Source organism: Perca fluviatilis, chromosome 11, assembly GCF_010015445.1.
Source record: "Perca fluviatilis chromosome 11, GENO_Pfluv_1.0, whole genome shotgun sequence".
NCBI classification, from domain to species: domain Eukaryota; kingdom Metazoa; phylum Chordata; class Actinopteri; order Perciformes; family Percidae; genus Perca; species Perca fluviatilis.
In genome coordinates, this window is record NC_053122.1 from 8,042,960 (window position 1) to 8,062,696 (window position 19,737).

Consider the following 19,737-nt stretch of genomic DNA (forward strand, 5'->3'; position numbering starts at 1 on the left):
GTTTTTTTATAATTCATAAAATAAGTGAAACGTTGACCTGATGGTGCTGCTACAGAAAACGTTAGGGGATCTTCATCTCCTTAGAATTCATCTTTTGTGCACCATGAATGCCTGTTCCAAATGTAATGTTCTTGTAAGTTGTTAGTTATATTGTATAATACATGTTTCCTTATACAGTATGATATCTATAATGTGTATTATTTGCTAGTGTCTGGGCCCCTTTACACGAGCTATACATTCATTACCAGGGTGTCCCATTGCACATATCTGCATTATGTCTTATGATTGCACTTGTCTTTTAACTTTTGTGAATAAATTGAACTGAACTGTACTTTTCCAATAATATCTGTTGAGATATTTCACTAAAAAGCAGAAATGTCAACCTGCTGGTGGAGCACATCGTCACATTAACTTCACGTCCCCACAGGGAAGTTGTAAGAGGATAAGCCATTCTACAAACAAGTGACTTTTATTCAACACCTACTGTACCGTCGCCATCTCAAACACTTGTCCAACTGTGTGATGTAAGTACACATTTAGTTGGCCCCATGTAACACTCACAGCTCAGCCGGGAAATCAGGGAGCTCAGACATTTGGCACCTGAGCTTTGGCTCCTCACCCTTGGGTGACAGGCGCAAACTACATTCCTCAGGCCAGGCGAGTCAGTCTGCAGTGTTTGCTGTTAGAAAGAAGTTATTATAAAGGGACTTTATATACACTGTAGGATAATGTCTTATTACAGTATAGTAGTCCTAAATCTAAATTGAAAATGTAAAACATCATAAAATATGATGTGACTTCAACAGGCAGACTGGAAGGAATAAACATAATAACAATATGGAAATAAAATACTGTTTATGTAAATTGGCATTGCAATTAATCAGGAATTACAACAATATAGACTCATCCATGGATGAGTCAGCCTTTACCAGGCTTTCACAACGCGCTTATGACTTATGCCTGTTGTGTGTGTGTGTGTGTGTGTGTGTGTGTGTGTGTGTGTGTGTGTGTGTGTGTGTGTGTGTGACCGAGCATGTTCAGAGCAGCAGGGAGATTAGCACTCACTCTGACTCTGGACAGCTTGGTGCGTGTCCTCAGCTTTTCTGACCGTTTGCTCGAATATTCCCGGAAACGTTGAAATTAAGTCATGGAGGGGCTTACCAATTCATTTGGGGGAAACTGTTCAATTCAAACAGAGTCAAAAGGCATCTGACGAGCAGGAGGAGAGGAATGGTCGGGGTTTTATTCAACTTTGGAGGCTTTTTTACACGTGCGGATGAAGTAATGACAGGTTCATTGAAGCTGAACAAGGGACCTGCTATTGTGATATTTACAGAACTCGTGATTTTCTGGACACATCTCAAGCAACCTTATAACAGATAACCCAGAAAAAACACATTATAGACAGGAACAGAAGACTTTTTATATTTATATATTTGACAGTCATCCAAAAACGGAGATTAGGAATCACAGAGTCAGATGGCAGAGGAATATGAACAGTCTGGTGCGTCAGAACTCATTAAAGGTAAGTTACACATGATTTGATTGCATTTTATAATAAGTAATAGTCATATATAATTAACTGTATACCTTGTTGTTCACAAATATCACAGATATACCTACGTCAATCCTGTGATGAGGTTAAGTGTAATTGGGTAGCTATAATGAATAGAGCTGCATTGATTCAAGATTCAAGATTCAAAATCCTTTATTAATCCCACAATGGGGAAATTCACACTGTTGCAGCAGCAAGGGATGGGAAGCTCGACAGAAAAATCATCGCCAACTATTTTGATAATCGAAATGGCAGGAAATCCTCTTTTTAGCCTCTCAAATATGGAGGTTTCACAAGGTGCTATTCATCACCTGAGTTGAATTAAAACATTCCCACTTTCAGTTGACGATATGATATGTAATATTCAGGATTCACATGTTAAAATCAGCTATACCTGTGTTATATTATTTTGTTAGGGTTAGGTCATTTTAATCAACGACACGGAGCGTGTCATTTGGTCGCCTGTCAGTGGCGACGTGTGACCTTTGACCCTCCTCTAGGAAACGCCCAGGAACGCACGTTCAATCTCAATCTGGTGTGAACCGTTGTGCTACGGTTTCCTGGTTGAAGGACCTGGTGTGCATCTGCTTTGACATATGTTTTTCTCTCGTTTGTTGGGTGTGTCTCTCGTTTATTGGCTGTGTCCTCACAGGTGATACCCAATCAGCAGAGACATGTCTGTAAACTCGTGGTAATAAAAAGGGCAAAGCGCTTGCACACACAACAGGGTGTTCAATGCACCCATTTTAAAGGTTCCTAAACTGTCAGTGTGCCATGACGGAGAGCAATGAGCTGCTGAACGCCCCCCCACTGTAGGACTAACTCTGTCTGTCTGTCTGTCTGTCTGTCTGTCTGTCTGTCTGTCTGTCTGTCTGTGTGCTGTACACAACAGACCGGCTGTACTTTACCACTCTGCGTGTCAAACCAAAGAATACAGCCAACACACACTACTTCAGCGTGGATGAGGAATTAATATATGAGAGGTAAGGCAGTGAAACAGAAATAATATTTTTGGGCTTTTGGCAGGTGCTCGTAATCAGGTCTGGTGACACAGCAGTGCACCAAAAACAGTGAAAGGTTTATGATGAATCTAACTTTATTTAGAGATGCCTGGTAGAGGATCAGCAGGTATCATCCAAGCACTAAGATTCTGATAACTAAGTATTTTGGAAATCAAATCAGGTTGTGTGGTCTGTATTCACTGTGTCGTGTGCAAATTCATATAAGCTGTCATTAGGGTGTGAGCAGTGTTGTTATTACTGTTAATGATGTTGAGTTCATGTACATTAGTCTCGCATTGCCAGACCTATCTCCACAGCGCTGTGGAGTAACGTCTGGCTACACCACACATACATTCTGGGATAGGAGAAAAAAAAAACACTCTGGGTTGTTTTCATTTCTTTAAACCAATCACAATCGTCTCGGGCGGGGCTAAGCTCCGGACACAGCGACAGTGGCTCTGCTAAATGGTCTCGGGAAGGAACTTGTTTTGGTGGAACATTTGCACCCCGCAAAAGAAAACGCCACATCCAATATTAAATGAAGCTAACTGTTCAAACAATACAGTAACGTGAACTATTTAAATTAGCTGATACATGGTTAAACCTCATTAGCTCCTACCAGTGTATCGCTGTGTGTACTTCGTCCACAGCAATGCCACCAATCGCTCCCAAAAAGTCCCAGTTAGAGAGTAAATGCCGTAAACATGTTCTTTGTAAATCTTTACAATCATTCCCTGAAAGAACCAAGCAGGCCTGCCTTGTTGCACAATCCAAACGTTTTCCAAAACTTGCTATTTTCAGCGTGTAGCTCGCTAGCTCGAAGGCTGTTGTTTCCCGTAGTTAAGGGATTTTGACAACACACAGAGTGGAAGGTTTTATCCTGAAAAGGATAAAACCTTCCACTCTGGCTTTATCCTGAAAATATCCTGCCATGAAGATGTGAAATGACCGGATGAAGAGCTTACAGGTTATTTGTTATTCAGAGGGGTTGACCATCTGCAAAGCAGGTTGTTGCAATAATCTAATCTGGCATTGATGATAATCATAACTCCTCTATGATGATTCAGGCTGTCAGTCTCTTTAGTGTCCTAGACGTGATATTTAACAGACCATTGCTAATTAGCATCTCTGCCGTATCCAAAAGTCGGTTAGAATTGCCTTGCTTGCAAAAAGATTTAAAAAACTCTCACTCACTCCTGACACATTCAAGTACAGTGGGCCAAGTTGGAAGTCTTAATTAATTTAATTTAATTTACTTAATCACACTCCTGTCATCCTTTCCCTCCTCCCTTCTCGTCTTCCTTTATGATTGGCCAAAATAATGCATTAAATAGGAAAACCTGTAAATCCTGTATGCAGGGCCAGGGTTGGAAGGGGGACACAGGGTGGCACCGCCCCCCTCTGAAATATAATTGCTTCCTCCCCTATCCAATCAATTGGGCTAGAGTGCTGTCAATTGGCTGCATGTTCTGCCAATTTTACCAGTCCTTATCACATGTTCAGAGATCAATTAGCCTAAAATATGTGTATTGTATTCGGATATACAATTTGTTTAGAATGAAAACAAGTGAAACTAATAATGAATGTGATGTTTTAGTTAGCATAATTATGTTGCTCTATCCAATCCAATATTTCCTCTATTTCTAAGCAGATTTTCTATGCTGTATTCTAATAAAATGCCCCCCCCCCCCGACTAATTAATGGTCCCCCCCTGTGCCACCCCACTTAACAAATCCTGGAATCGCCCCTGCCTGTATGGCGCAGTAATATGTGTAAAGTATATTGAAGGAGACTGACGAGGAAATACTCATTTAGTCGTCTGAATTCCAGGCTGTAACTGCAGCCCGTGCATTCCCTTACACGTTCAGCCAGTGGTTTTGATCCTAGTGTAAGATATAGGTCAAGATGAGATCAGTGGCTGTGTCCTCGTGATGGAAAGAGATTTAGGACAAACAGTGGATGACGCTATTCAAACTGGATTTGCAATCATTCCAATCTACCTTTTTTATTATTATTTTTTACATGTAATGAACACAGTAGATAGTGTTTGACACTCCACGTTCCCCAAAATATTACAGAGGTGAACTCAGTGTAAGCCTGATTGCTTTTGTTGTCGACCCTTTCCCTGTTCTTGGAGTGACATTAAAACGCAGAAAACCAAAATTAATTTGCAATTCATGAAAAGAATAGGAAACAAGGAAGAGTCCGTTTTGTCACTGGTGCATATTACATATTACTCGACTTCCTATGTTAAAAAGAGATTATTATGTCTGAGGGCATTAATAGCTCCAGAGTTTTTATTTTATTTAATATATATATATATATATTTACATTTTTATTTTGCTTTTAATAAAACACAAAGCATACACCTCCCTGAACCCCCCACTCGTAATCACCACTTTTCACAAAAATTAAGACAAGATGAAATAATAACCATAATATTCAATACAATACAATAACATGATAACAAAATGGACACCTGTTAACCAAATAAACATATTACAGTATATAAATGAGCAAGCACATGAAATAGGCCTCTCCACAGTACGTGGCTTCTTAGGAGCCCTTCAGAAAACACAAGTAGATATGACATTTTTTACAACGCTGGCGCTCTAGATATCTCCCAAGCCCACTCTTGGATTGAAGGCCCCCCTTCCTTCCTTCCTCCATCCTCTTAGAAAGCATCTTTCTAAAGTTTTATCTTGTGAAGTTTAATTAAACACACATAACCAAGGAGCCACGTCTGACAAACTTTTCTTTACACATATGGACATTAGGGAATTTGGGATAGGGTCTATACTTAGAAAAGCAAATATTTCAATGTGCAGGGCTTTCATACATGAAATTGTATACATTTTTTATATCTGATTATATTTGAAGTATCACACATTCATCTCTCTTTTTGCAGTTTCTATGCAGACTTTGGGCCCCTCAACCTGGCCATGCTGTACAGATACTGCTGCAAAGTCAATAAGAAGCTGAAGGTAACAGATGCAGAGCTCTACTCATCAGATCATACAGTTTTCAGCGTGATGCAGAATGAAAATCTGCGGAATTTAGCAGACTGTTTTTCTTCTTAAGGGTGGAGATGTTTTAACATTCTGAGTTGTATATTATTTATTTTAAATTTGCTTAAAATCTGCGGAAAAATTGGCAGAAATCTGCAACCGCTGATTCAGTGTGGCCCTGCTCATCACAGATCTAAGGCGGTGGAGACTTAACCCACTTTCTTAGGCTGACATAAAGCTCTGTGGTGTAAATTCATATTGTATGGACATTGGGCAACTAAATCACGTGTGCTGTTGTGTAGTTATTACAGATTTTTTTTGTCCCTTCAGTCCTTCACACTGTCTAGAAAGAGACTGGTCCACTACACCAGTCATGACCAGAAAAAGAGAGCAAATGGTGCTCTGCTCATCGGTGCCTACGCTGTAAATATCCCTTTAATTGTCCTTCTATGCTTCTATTCATCCTGGTAATGTATCTGCCAGTCCTTCTGTCCATTATATATAATACAGTATTAATATAATCTTCCCTTTAGGTAATCTATTTGAAAAGGAGCCCAGAAGAAGCCTACAGGACTCTGATCTCAGGAAACAACACAAGCTACCTGCCGTTCAGGTAACACACACACACACACACGCACACACACACACAATGGCGGCTAGTGTGGCTATTTAGCATTGTGTATGTGTGTCCCACAGGGATGCAGCAGCGGGAGAGTGCTCCTTCAACCTCACCGTCCTTGACTGCTTACAAGGAATACGCAAGGTAAACAACCACACGAAGCCACAGGGAACACTTAAAGCTGCAGCGGGTAGAACGCAAAAAACCCACCAGGATTTAAAGTAGAGTGAGTCGTCTTCCTGCAGCTCTCCCTCTCCCCTCTTTGTCGCACAGGCAGGACAGCCAATAGGAAAGCTCTCTGTCTCTGACATGACCTGTGATTGGCCGATAACTCTCCCGTGACAGCTAGATTATCTAAAGCCTGAAAACAGAGCCAAGAGGAGGTCAACTAGGCCTACTATTTTTATTTTAAAAGAGACAAAAACAAGGGTCAATGAGGAGAGAAATTACATCACAGTGTCATATTTTATTTTATAAATAAATGCCCTGAATACGCTGTCCTCTTTGTCTCTCATCCAGGCATTACAGCATGGTTTCTTTGACTTTGAAAACTTCGACGTGGAGGAATATGAACATTATGAGGTGAGGAGGGTACACGGTCACTACACACACAGACCCACTTGCATTACGGTTAAAAGACACAATTAAAAAACATCCAAGTCATTGCATGTAACAATAAAAGACTACAGATTTATGTGAAAGACGAGGAGCATTGAATGTGTTGAGACGGTGCAGCTGCAGCTCAGGGCGGGGCTAACATCACTGTTTTTTTATTTATTTAACCTTTATAAGGCCGTTGAGAACAGGTTCTGGGCCTGGCCAAGAAAAGCATAAGTGTGCAAGACAACATACAGTTTCACATTCAATACAATACAAGAATACAGAATACAATAGGCTACATGAAGTGCAGATTAAGTAGGCATTACAAAGCCGGCGCAAAGTGGTAAAGGTGTAAGTAAGTTGACGGATATGCGAAAGTGATATGGTAACACAATATACATGAATAGACAGTCTATATAAATGCTGAAGGTAGTAAAGAGTCAATATACAGTTGGTGCAAAGTGTGATCTACATAGTAATGTAAATAGAAAAGTACAAGTAAAGTTGTAATTAGTTTTGCTCGGCTCTATCAAGACACAGCTGACCGGGACTGCGCTAATCTCACATTGCCAGACCTTCCTCCACAGCACTGTAGAGGAGGGTCTGGCTAGTCCACACAACATTCTAGAATGGGAGAAAAACGTGCTCTGGTTTATTGGCATTTCTTTAAACCAATCAGAATTGTCTTGGGCGGCGCTATGCGCGAAGGAACTTGTTTTGGTGGAACATACAGTATGTACGTTCAAAGGTTGTTTTAGTTGTGCAACAGAAAACTCAGCTTGGACAGATAGTCTAGCTAGCTGTCTGGATTTACCCTGCAGAGATCTGAGGAGCAGTTAACCACCGGGACAGAGCAATCATGGAAGTGAAACGTCGTGAATATAGACTAGGACTGACTGGACTGTCTCACAGTCAGAAAAGCTTAACTCCAAGTCTTCCAGAGTCACGCCCAAAGCCGATTTGAAAGACCGCTGTTCGCTAGCAGCGGCAGCAGCCATCTTCTTTGTTTTCAAGTAGCAGGGAATTCACGCGGAACCGTCGCAACGCTGCCGTCATTATGTTAAGCCCGCCCACCGACTCTATACACGATGTGATTGGCCTGACTAGAGTTTGGTTTTTCCAGCTCGCAAGCCAACGGAGAGTTGCTAGACGACCCTGTCTAGATTTCTAGGCTAAGAACTGACAGCAGCGGAGAGAAGAAGAGATTTAAAGCAGGGATGCCATGCTGCAATTGGCTTGTGGTATTCATCGGCAATTCTGGTTGGTTTAACTAAAAAGTGAACCCCCCCCCCCGCGCGAAAACAGCTGATCTGTTTAGGAAGCGAGAGAGGTGGATGAAATTTAGAAGTCTTCCTGAAAGAATTTACACTGAGCTTCTTTTCTGAGCAAAGTCGTGTTACGTTTGTTCCGTTTGTTACGTTACCTGTTATGTTACACATATGGGAGTGCCTCAGTCACACACTGCATCTCCTTCTTTTCTCTCTGTGTTTTTAGCGAGTAGAAAATGGGGATATGAACTGGATCATCCCAGGGAAGATTCTGGCATTCAGCAGTCCTCACGCTCACAGTAAAATAGAAAACGGTGAGTCAAATTCCATCGAAAACCTTTTCTCCAAACCAGTGGGTTAAAAATGTTTTCCCCAAGGGCCCACCCCAGGAAAAGTTAGATTGAATTAAATTTATTAATTTAAAGTCAGCATTGGGAGGTTTGTTCTGAACAAAGGTCCACATGACATTTTTAACCACCATTGAATTGTTTGTTTGTTATATTAGTCAGGTACCGATTATATGAATGGAAATGTTTCATGTTATTATGTATAACTACTTTTCCTCAGTGCTAAGAAATCGTATTGATTGTTTTCCAGGTTATCCTCTCCACGCACCAGAGGCGTATTTTCCATACTTTTGCCAAAATGGCATCACAGCCGTGGTCCGTTTAAACAGGAAGTTGTATGACGGCAGGCAGTTTGAGGACGCAGGTTTTGAGCACCATGACCTCTTCTTCCTGGATGGGACCACGCCCTCTGACCTCATCATCAGGCGCTTCCTGCACGTGTGCGAAAGTACTGAAGGAGCTGTGGCTGTGCACTGCAAAGGTACGAGTGGATTTGTGTGTATTGATTTTTTTTGGTAGTCCGAATCAACGGAAGTAGTCTGGTCTTACCAGACTCTGGTCCATTTCATTTGTACAGAGAGTCTGGCCACTCTCCATTGACAAGTGTTAACTTCCTTGAAGGCGGGTACTCTGTTGAAGTTTAAAACTATTGGATCTGCCCAGAGCCACTCTGGATCTGACGTAACCAATCGCTAACATTTGGTCGGGAAGTACTGTATGTCAACAACAACCAATCTGCTTAGCATCGCTAGCGTTCGCATTAGCTAACTCCTTCACCACTAACGGAGCGAGCTGGAAAATCTAACTTTTCCCGAACCCCGTGGGGAGGAGGGCCACGACATCATGGCCACCAACACATCTCAGGCTTTAACTTCTGGATATTCGGCAGTGTTGCCACAACGGACCGAATGGCTTCGCTCGTATCTTTCTCCGCCACCATTACGAACTACAACTCAAACTAGCACTTGACCTCAACGTCGTCGTTCTCAGCCACTCCCTCTGTTCGCTGATTGGACCGGTAAATATTTGGCTGGAGAAAACCCAAGAATATACCGCAAACCCAGACGGTGTACTGAAGGAAAATGAAAATTGAGCGGAAGTACGTAGGAGGGCGGAGCTTGGCTACAGCGGAAGTACATTTCCAGGATAACTGCCATTCTCGAACTCCGTTTGCTTCTGGAAACAACAACAAACTTTGATTTAGCAAGCTACGCGCTTTTGTATCGTGTACAATTTGGGTCGTGGAACAAGGCAGGCCTGCTTGGTTCTTTCTGGGAATGAAATGTAATGATTAACAAAGAATATGTTTACGGAATTTACTCTCTAACTGGGACATTTTGGGACCGATTGGTGGGATTGCTGTGGACAAAATACAGCTAATTTAAATAACTCACTGTACGTGAACTTCATTTAATATTGTAAGTGGCGTTTTCTTTTGTGGGGTGGAGGGGGACATGTTCCACTAAAACAAGTTACTTCCCAAGACTATTTTACAGAAACACCGTCGCTCGATTGTGATTGGTTTAAAGAAATGCAAACAACCCAGAGCATTTTTTTTCCCTCCAATCCCAGAATGTATATGTGGTGTAGCCAGACCTTACTCCACAGCACTGCAGAGATTTTTTTTAATTTATTTTTTTCTCACAGTCAAAAGGCAGATGTACACACAAGGGCCCTCATTTATCAACCTAACGTAGAAACCAGCGCAGATATGAGCGCAGAAATCATCTTACGACAGGCTTCACGTGTGATTCATGAAACGTTCGTATCACACCAATCAGAGCGTAAGAATGGTCGTACATTGATAAATGCAGCGGCTGGAAACGATCGTAATTTAAATACCACGCCCCAATATATTCTCGGTTCTGAGGCCTCGCCCCTACAATTTACGACATGGCGAGACGTAATCCGGCTGAGAAGCAGCACTTTTCAGAGGTGGAGATTGAAACCCTGATATCTCAGGTTCATTTGCACTAACGTGTGTACTATTTGGCAGCCTGAAAACTGGTATTAAAGGCTGTAGAAAGAATGCGGGATGGAAAGAGATCACTGATGCGGTCAACAGTGTTGCCGTAGTAAATCGGACTCCAGCTGAAGTTTAGCCTTTTTAATTTATACATCCTTGACACATTAGTCCTAATAGTAATATACAGGCTTCTGTTGCAATCTCTTAGGCCTACATGGTGTACCTATATTTAAATAAGCACACGGTTGCGGAGTTTATGTCTTTTATTTTACTTGTGTTCTTTTTTCCATGAGTCGGAACGAGGCAACAGCTGAGGGAGAGTGCGTGTTCTCCGCCCCCCCCGTGCTGGACCACCACCTCGACCCTGTCTCCTGACAGCAGAGGGGCTGGAAAAACAAACCGAAATAACTCAGTCAATGGCAGAAATAAATCGTTCACGAAAACCTGAATAATAAATGTTGTGCATCGTCATGTTTCCTGTATTGAATATCATTGCCAAACATAACACTATAGGCTACCTTTTAAAAGCGAGGAGTAATAATATCCTGTCTCCTTCGTATAGCCCCCAGTTGGGGCTGTGCCGGACACTGCTCTCTGGGCATCGGGTCATCTGGCTCCATCACTACATTTATGGCACCGTGTTTTCCTGCGAGATGTTGTGCAGAGCCCCACAGGCTAAAACAATGTTGCAGACTTTTTCTGCCGTGTATAGGGCCCCCCCCACTGATGCAAGCCATCTGCCCTTAAACAATTCCATGGAGCGCTCCACCATGGCACGTGCGCGTACGTTGGCACTGTTGTACCGGTGCATAGAGGTCTTCTAAAAGAGCCAGATCTGCCATTGCCGATAAGTGATCAACTGATGACTTCTCCTTCTCCTGTTAAACTGAGTATATGCTGCACCGCAAGGCCACGCTGACTTGGAAACTTGCGTACACGAGTTCAGACCAGACGTGAGATTTTATCGCAGCCAACGCTCACGTTCAAATTGATAAATGCCGAGCTTTGCGTAGGAATCGGCGTACGCCCGTGCTACGCCTGTTTTAGGTCGTACGCACGTTTCATAAATGAGGGCCAACGTATAGAGAGAAGTGTGTTGCAAGTCTAGGTCTTAAAGTTTCTCTTCATTTGTTTCAAACCTGTAACTCCGAACCTTCTCTTTTGAAACATTTCATCCAATCACAGCTGGCCTGGGCCGTACAGGAACTCTGATTGGCTGCTACCTGATGAAGCACTACCGGTTCACTGCAGCGGAGGCCATTGCGTGGAACAGAATTTGCCGGCCTGGATCCATCATTGGTCCCCAGCAGAACTTCTTAGAGGAGTGAGTTTCAGTCTCAGTTGTGGGTCCGCAATATAAACAGCCATCGCTTGTTTTCACCTTGGTGAGATGGCTCTGAGGATAATTATAGACTATTCTGGACTAGTCTTTTTGGTTCAGAGTGAAATGCATTGACAGCTGTTTGATGGATTACCATGGAATTTTGAAAAGGATGAATCTTAATGACTTGACATAACTTTTATTTTTTTTACAGCGGGACCAGCCGGTCTAAATTTCCATTTTATGATAGTAGACATTAAAATGTAATTCCTGTCAGCCTCAGCTATAGTTTAAGATTAAAAGATACAGCTGTTAATTTTTATACTGTTAATCCGTACTGGAAATGCGACTATCTTGACCCTAACCATTCGAGGTCAATGCCTAACCTCAACTACCACACATGCGTAGAACGGACCGGGTTTTCCGGTAGGGCTGCAACTACCGACGTTTTGTTCATTGTTGATTATTTTCTCAATTAATGGATTAGTTGTTTGGTCTATAAAATGTCAGTAAATGGTGAAAAATGTCAATCCGGGTTTCCAAAAGAAGAAGATAATGTCCGTAAATATCTTGATTTGTCCAACTTGGTAAAGAAATTAGAAACTATTCATATTTAAGAAGCTGGAATCAGAGAGTTGTTATTTTTCATAAAAAAATAAGCTTCAAACTGATTATTTAGTTTAAAAGCATTAGTGTGTAACCTTTTTATTATGAATGAGCGTCCGTTACATTCAAGCCATTGCCAAATGAGTTGCTACAAAGCTAATTAAGATCAACTATCAACTCCACACAACTCGTGACTTTTCGCGCAGAAAATCGAGACAAGATAATTACATTTTCTTCATGTTTTTTAATCCTCCGTGTCCTCCTTGGTTACAAGCAACTGCGTGGAGCGGGGGTGTAGGAGGGGTGGGGGCGGTGCGCCATCACGGAAGTCTTGTATCATGTGGATGCACCGACAGTGTTGTTGTCATTACTTAGAATTCTTCATGGGGGCGACAGAAACTACGCACTTTAACTTTAGTAGTTGACAACTCTTTGCAGCTCTAGTTACAGGTGTGAACCATGAACACACACACACACACACACACACACACACACACACACACACACACACACACACACACACACACACACACACACACACACACACACACACACACACACACACGTCATTTATTTGGACTCAATCTCACATACACCGTCCTGCTGCATTGTCATCATGAGCATGGTATCTCACAGCTTCGCAGAGCCCCTAACATGGCTGTAGACTCCTAAAGTCTTGTTCGGTGTCAAAGCTTGTTTAGCCAATTACAAATGACGCAAGTGTGTAGTTAGATATTCACTTATTTCCATAAGAATTTCCTTTGGTCAGGTGATTTGTGCTGGTCCTACTAAAATGATGTAGGAGACGATTCTACGTTTCATTTTTGTCATCAATTATTGTGCGCAAAAAATATTTTGACCAGCAATCACAACTGACTCAAAAATTTGACCGGTCAATGTACAGTGTGTGTGTGTGTGCGTGTGTGTGTGCGTGTGTGTTACCTGAACGGCAGGTAGCTTGTGTTGTTTCCTGAGATCAGAGTCCTGTAGGCTTCTTCTGGGTTTATTTTCAAATAGATAACGTAAAGGGAAGATTATATTAATACTGTATTATTAATAATGGACAGAAGGACTGGCAGATACATTACCAGGATGAATGGAAGGATGAAAAGGACAATTAAAATACAGCGTAGGCACCGATGAGAAGAGCACCATTTGCTCTCTTCTTCTGGTCATCACCTTTCCAGACAGTATGAAGGACTGAAGTGACAAAAAGTGTGTGTGTGTGTGTGTGTGTGTGTGTGTGTGTGTGTGTGTGTGTGTGTGTGTGTGTGTAGGAAACAGCACAGTTTGTGGGTCCAGGGTGACGTCCATCGCTCCAAACAGAAGCTCCTCCAGCAGAGGCTGAGTCGCCGGCAGCAGCTCCAGCAGCTGCGTCAGCAGCAGCAGCAGCAGCAGCTTCACAGCGCCGACTCCGAGGGGGGGAAACAGGAAGCCATGTCCCACCTACTCTCCAGCATGGACGACCTGTCAATCAACACCACCCTTTATAAATCATACAGCTTGGATGAGGTGAGGGGGCCAAACTTTCTGGCATCTTTGTATTTGTTTTTGTGATAAATGTTTTATTGATATGTACATAAATGATATAAAGTGGGGTTACACACTGATGGATCACTAATAAAGTTCACAAATGTGCATGCATGTATATGCATATAAAACTAGCGATCAACGACATGCGAAAAAAATGCAGAAAAGTAATAAAATAGATGAATGAAATAACTTTCTGGCCTCTTTATTATTGCTCCACTGTCAATGAGGATTGCAATACCTAAAACTATAAACAGACAAGTGGTTTATATTTACAATATGTTCATTTTAACACTTCACATTTTCTTGAAAGTTCAACTTGAAAAATGTTTTCTTTTCATACTGATATTACTCTCTTTTTCAATCTTCCCGTGTGTGCATGTGTGTGTGTGTGTGTGTGTGTAGAATTACAGTGGTGAAGGCAGTCTGTCTCAGGGAGACAAACTGAAAGCACTGAAGGGAAAACGACCACCTAGATCGGCCTCCTCCTCTTCGAGGTACAACTCGATCATAACTTGGTTTTTGTTTAAAGTGCTCGTATTATGCTTTTTGACATTCCTTTATTGTGGTATATATCTTTTGTGTGCACATTATAGGTTTACAAAGTGAAAAAGCCCAAAGTCTTACCATCTTACCATCTCCAACAGAAAACACTGTTCACAAACTGCTCCAAACAGCTCTATTGTAGTCCAGCCTTTACTTCTGTGATATGTGAAAACACCTGTGGGTGTGCAGAGCTTTTAAGGATTACATCTTTAACCTTTCAAATATTTTGTCATGACGCATATACAGTTCAGTCATGTTTTGTATGCGCAGCATAAAGTTAGACTTGTGTTTTCATTAGTCAATTGGTGTGGTTTTGTTAGTTCAAATTTTCCGCTCACATTTTTACATTATGCAGGAATATGGTTAGCATTCTATTTAAATGGTTTGGAAAATATCAAAAAACATACCTCTGTTCTAATGTGTTTTTTTTTATTCAGGTTAAACCTGTCCAAGGCCTCTCATTGCTCCATTCTCCCACCCCCAAAGTCCCCCAGAGTCCCCCTCTCCTTGCCCTCTTCTTCCTCCTCTTCTAAGAAGCTGGTGCGAAGCTCGTCTACCTTCGCCACGCAGATCAAAAGGTGAGTGTCCATTTCTTGTTCCATTTAAAATCAGGGCTGCACAATCAATGGCAATTTTATTGTGTTATTGTGGTGCTGCAGAGACGTCCTGACCTACAAATCCGATCCTACAGACTAAAGAACAAAAATCTTTGTTTGGTACAGATCCTCGCAAAAATCACACCATAATCATTTAAAGTTTTTTGAAATTTTAATAATTTAATAAAAATGAGAACGGACTGTTCACGCCTCGCTGTTGACCATTAATACCTGACAATGGACACCTCGTCGGGCATTAAAGCTGCCGTAGGTAAGATTGTGAAGAGCCAGGACTTTGCCAACAAATCTGAACATCGACAACTTCTCAGTCCCTCCCCCCTTTCTGCTGCAGCCCAAAAAGTCTCCTAAGCCCCTCCCACATAAGGGAGTGTGACAGAACTAACTATGTCAGACAACATTTTCAATAACTAAACACCAACACAACGTTAACTTTACTCACCAACAGTAAAACGATGCTAACTAGCAAGCTAACGTTAGCCATTTCAGCATCATATCAGACCGACCACAGTGCTAACGTTACTATCATCCTCACCAACGTAGCTTTGTGGACTTTTGACTACTAATAACCAAGCGAAAGATAAATCATTCATGGTAATTATGTTACCTGTCGACAAGAAATGTGGCTACATCTGCATCGTTCTTCAGATCTTTAAAATCCCGGAGCTCACGCCACCTCTGAAAAGCCACTACATTATTCACAGAGTTTTGGAAAACTTTTCTGCAGCTTGTTTGTGGCGGGGAAGGGGGAGGGGAGAACGCTCTTATATGCGTGTACGTGCCTGAGCAGTGATTGACAGGTAGATAGACACCCTGTGGCCCTGATTGGAGAAAATCGACCGGGAGCGGTGGAATTTTGCCAATCACACTACAGGCTGTAGGAGGTGCCAGAGGAGCTGTCTTTTTTTTTTTTTACATAATTCACGTAGTTCTACTGGAACATAGGGTCAGTTTCAGCAAATATGACAGAAAGTTAGTTTTATAAGGCTTACCTACTGCATCTTTAACCCTTACATAAATGATCATTGTGAATCATATTGCAATCGCAATATCAGTCAAAATAATCGCAACTAGATGTTTTCCTCATATCGCGCAGCCCTATTTAAAATGCACTTTTAAAATGCAGTGGATCACAACGATACAGCACTAACAGGTAAATAAGCTGAAACATTTAAAGGAACACGCCGACTTATTGGGACTTTAGCTTATTTACCGTATCCCCCAGAGTTACACAAGTCCATACATACCCTTGTCATCGTGTCCTAACTTTCTGATGCACCCACCGCTAGCCTAGCTTAGCACAGATCCTGGAGGTAACTGGCTCCATCAAGCCTACTGCTCCCAATAAGTGACAAAATAACGTAAACTTTTTCCTATTTACATGTTGTGATTTGTATAGTCACATGACGTACAAATAACAAGGTCACATGAGACACAGCCATCTTCTAACCGTATTCATACTGGGAACTATATTCTCAGAAGGCAAAGCACCGCTACTTGGGCGGAGTGATATTACTCCAACGCTGAGCGAACTCCAGGAGAACTCTCTGCTCCTCGCCAAGGGGCTTCTGAGGTGTTGCGAGCAAATCACTCCGCCCAAGTAGCAGAAGTAGCAGTGCTTCGCCTTCTGAGAATATAGTTCCCAGTTTATATACGGTTAGAAGATGGCTGTGTCTCATGTGACCTTGTTATTTGTACACGCTGTGACTATACAAATCACATTTTGTCACTTATTGGGAGCAGTAGGCTAGATGGAGCCGGTTACCTCCAGGATCTGTGCTAAGCTAGGCTAGCGGTGGGTGCGTCAGACAGAGTTACGACACGCACGGAGATGAGAAGGGTATGTATGGACTTATCTAACTCTGGGGGATACGGTGAATAAGCTAAAGTCCCAATAAGTCGGCGTGTTCCTTTAACTGACCATTGTGCAGAAATGTGTATTATTTCTCATGTCATCCTCCATATTAAATATACAGAGGAGAAGCCTCGATCAATAAAATGTAGAATTCTAAAGCAAATTCCTCTCTCTCTCTCTTTTACTCTCTCCCCAGTCCCTTCTGCCTGAATCTGTTCCACACCAGGCACGCTGCCACTCACTGACTCCAGTTCATCGAGTCGACTGATGATGATGAAGTCATAAACCGGACTACCAACATGCTGTGGTTGTCTAGGCCTTAAACATTTGATCAACCCTTGACTAATGTTTTGATTATTTGGAACTGCACGGATTCACATAATCAAGAGTTTTGTAGAGTCAACTTAAAGTTAAAGTGGAACTATTATGCTTTTCCGTATTTCCTGTCAATATCTATAATGTCATAATGTTGGATTTTCATAAACGTGGCCAAAACTTCAAATAATGAGGTAAACGTATTTCAGAGAAATCCCCGTGAGCTAAAACGTTCCGATTTCCAACTGTTCTAAACGCTCCGGTTTCAACAGTTTTTTCTACTCTCGGCTCGGTGTCATCTGCTGCTGTTAACATTGTAGCACGTAGCTGCATGCTATTGGCAGTAAAAGATGTAATCTTGGCTGCCAGTGTTAAATTCTCTCCAATTCCGGGTCACATTACTCCTGAGGGGGTGGGCGATCACGGAAGGCTTGTATCATGTGGATACTGTCATTACTTAGAATTCCTCATGGGGGCGACAGAAACTACGCACTACAGCTTTAATTTGTGAAATGTTTTTGACAAAATAATTAGCAAATGTTTGTCTTGAAACAAGCAAGGAACGCTGAGTATGAGCCGTTATATGCATCTACTGTAGGTCAGTACAAATCACATGGATCAAACAAAACAAGGCACAGAAACATTGGATTTTTTTAGTTGCCAACAATACTTTCGGCAGCCTAAAAGGTCATTCGTGCAAGTCATTTATAAAGGGAAAATGCGTGTATTGAAAATACAGTATTTGTTTTGTTTTATTTATTTTTAATGCTAATGTGCTACGCAAATGCTGTTCAGTATTCCAAACTGAAAGCCGTTACAATTACGAAATATATTAATCTGGTCATGGATTATGTTTGACCATCGCTGCTGATGTTTTAGGAGTGTTTTGTCGAATCATTGGTTGATTCAAAAGAAAGAAAAATAGTCACTTGAAGTATTCAATTGAATTAGATGGCTAGTCTTGAGTGATGCTGCAGAGATTGTTATTTTTTTTTTAAATGAAGAATAAAGGTTGCCGATGATGAAAAAAATGATTAATGTGACCCTTGGTTATGCATGCACAATGGGTGAAAGTGGGAAATTCATGATTACATCAAGTATTGTTTAAGATTTAGTGATTAAAGGCTTGATTTTTAAAGAAGTTGGACAGTGGTAGTACCTCATTCATTTTTGAATTTTGTTATCAAAAAGTAAGATGTTAACAGAAGTTAGGGAATGAAACCCTCCATGCGGCCAGTGTTGTCCTGGTAACTGGTGACACCTACCATAGAAGTATACAGTAGCTGCTGAATATGCAGAAAATTATGTGAAATGTAATTTAGTATGGGACACTGTCTTATGAAAACATATTTCAAGTGTCAATCATGTCGTTGGACTCTTTGATATAAATTGAGTGACCATTACATCTCTGAATATAAAGCTGAACTAATCAATATTACTAACGTAACCAATACATTAAATTAGCATTTTAGCATAGGCCCACTTCAGCAGTTTGTAACGTGTGTGTGACGGATGTGTAAGTTAGCAACTGTTTACTAGAACGTTTGCCCTAACAACTTTTTAAGGTCAATGTTAAAAACAATTAATGGTGCTTTAATGCCTCAATTTGACTTTTTCTTTTACTTTGGAAAAGTAAAACCCCTTTAAAGTTTAAGTATAACCCAAACTAAACAGATCAAATGTATACAATGTAACAAAAAACGCAAATCCTAATCATAAGAGTTCTTGATTGGAATCAAAAGTGCCCATTTGAGACTGTATTGTATTTCTGCAAAGTTCTTGTACGGCTGCTTGTGTACAAAAATGTGTGAAATTAGGCTACTTTTGTAAAATGAAAAAAGGGTTTTGTGGAAAAACATTTTTTATGTCCTTCAAAGTAAGACATTGTAGCCTTAATCAGTACCCTAACTCAGTACTTGTACTAAAACACTAATGTTTGACAGTCATCTATAAATAAACCAGTTCCATGGTTCCCCTTTAAAAACATAAAGACTCTGTACTCTTCATCTTTTCAGTAACACCAGGCATATTTAGTAGTCTAGCCATCTCCACTGCAATATCCAGCCCAACTGAGACAGCAAAATTAAATAATTTCATGTTTGAAAACAGATGATGATAATGAATGAATGAAATTTGGTTTATGTCCTGAAAGTCATAAAGGGACTGCATTTTTCCTTTAGGGAAACCAAAACCCAAAGTATAGAATGAAATATTACACTGACTCACCTACCGTTTTAATGTTTCCAGAGGTTTGATATCAGGACGATGAGCTGACAAGTTGAATGTTGTCCAATTACAACGGACCCACCGCGGTGACGTTTTTTGGCGGAGCTGTTCGTTTAATAGTCGACTTGGAAGAAAGCGAACGTTATGACAATAAACTCCATCAACACAACAGTATGGGGAGTTAAACTGGACGGGCCCAATAACCTCTGAATAGTTCTACTTGTTGTTAAACTGCAATGTGAGCGGCAGCCAATAGACCTTTTTCACGGCAGACATGTTGACATAGTAGGAAAAGCACAGGTGTATTCAAAACCATTAATGATGGCTGCATTCCACTTAGGAGAGGTCCTGGTATTAAAC

At 41.3% G+C, this 19,737-nt stretch overlaps 1 protein-coding gene across 1 annotated transcript; it reads left to right on the forward strand.

Annotated features, from left to right (window-relative positions):
* Window positions 1-1,044: 1,044 nt before the first annotated feature.
* On the forward strand, window positions 1,045-19,141 carry cdc14aa (cell division cycle 14Aa). The gene is made up of 14 exons (XM_039816763.1): window positions 1,045-1,525; window positions 2,448-2,538; window positions 5,465-5,540; window positions 5,895-5,987; window positions 6,098-6,177; window positions 6,261-6,327; window positions 6,703-6,765; window positions 8,278-8,365; window positions 8,649-8,879; window positions 11,550-11,688; window positions 13,569-13,803; window positions 14,227-14,318; window positions 14,805-14,945; window positions 17,033-19,141. The coding sequence occupies exons 1-14, from the start codon at window positions 1,480-1,482 to the stop codon at window positions 17,079-17,081; spliced, it is 1,491 nt and encodes a 496-aa protein (XP_039672697.1). The 5' UTR covers window positions 1,045-1,479; the 3' UTR covers window positions 17,082-19,141.
* Window positions 19,142-19,737: the final 596 nt, after the last annotated feature.

Excerpts from the sequence above, each read along its gene's own strand:
- cdc14aa (XM_039816763.1), top strand. The coding sequence starts at position 1,480 with ATGGCAGAGGAATATGAACAGTCTGGTGCGTCAGAACTCATTAAAG. Across the intron at positions 8,366-8,648 it reads TCACAGTAAAATAGAAAACG|GTTATCCTCTCCACGCACCA; the intron begins GTGAGTCAAATT and ends ATTGTTTTCCAG. Across the intron at positions 11,689-13,568 it reads CAGCAGAACTTCTTAGAGGA|GAAACAGCACAGTTTGTGGG; the intron begins GTGAGTTTCAGT and ends GTGTGTGTGTAG.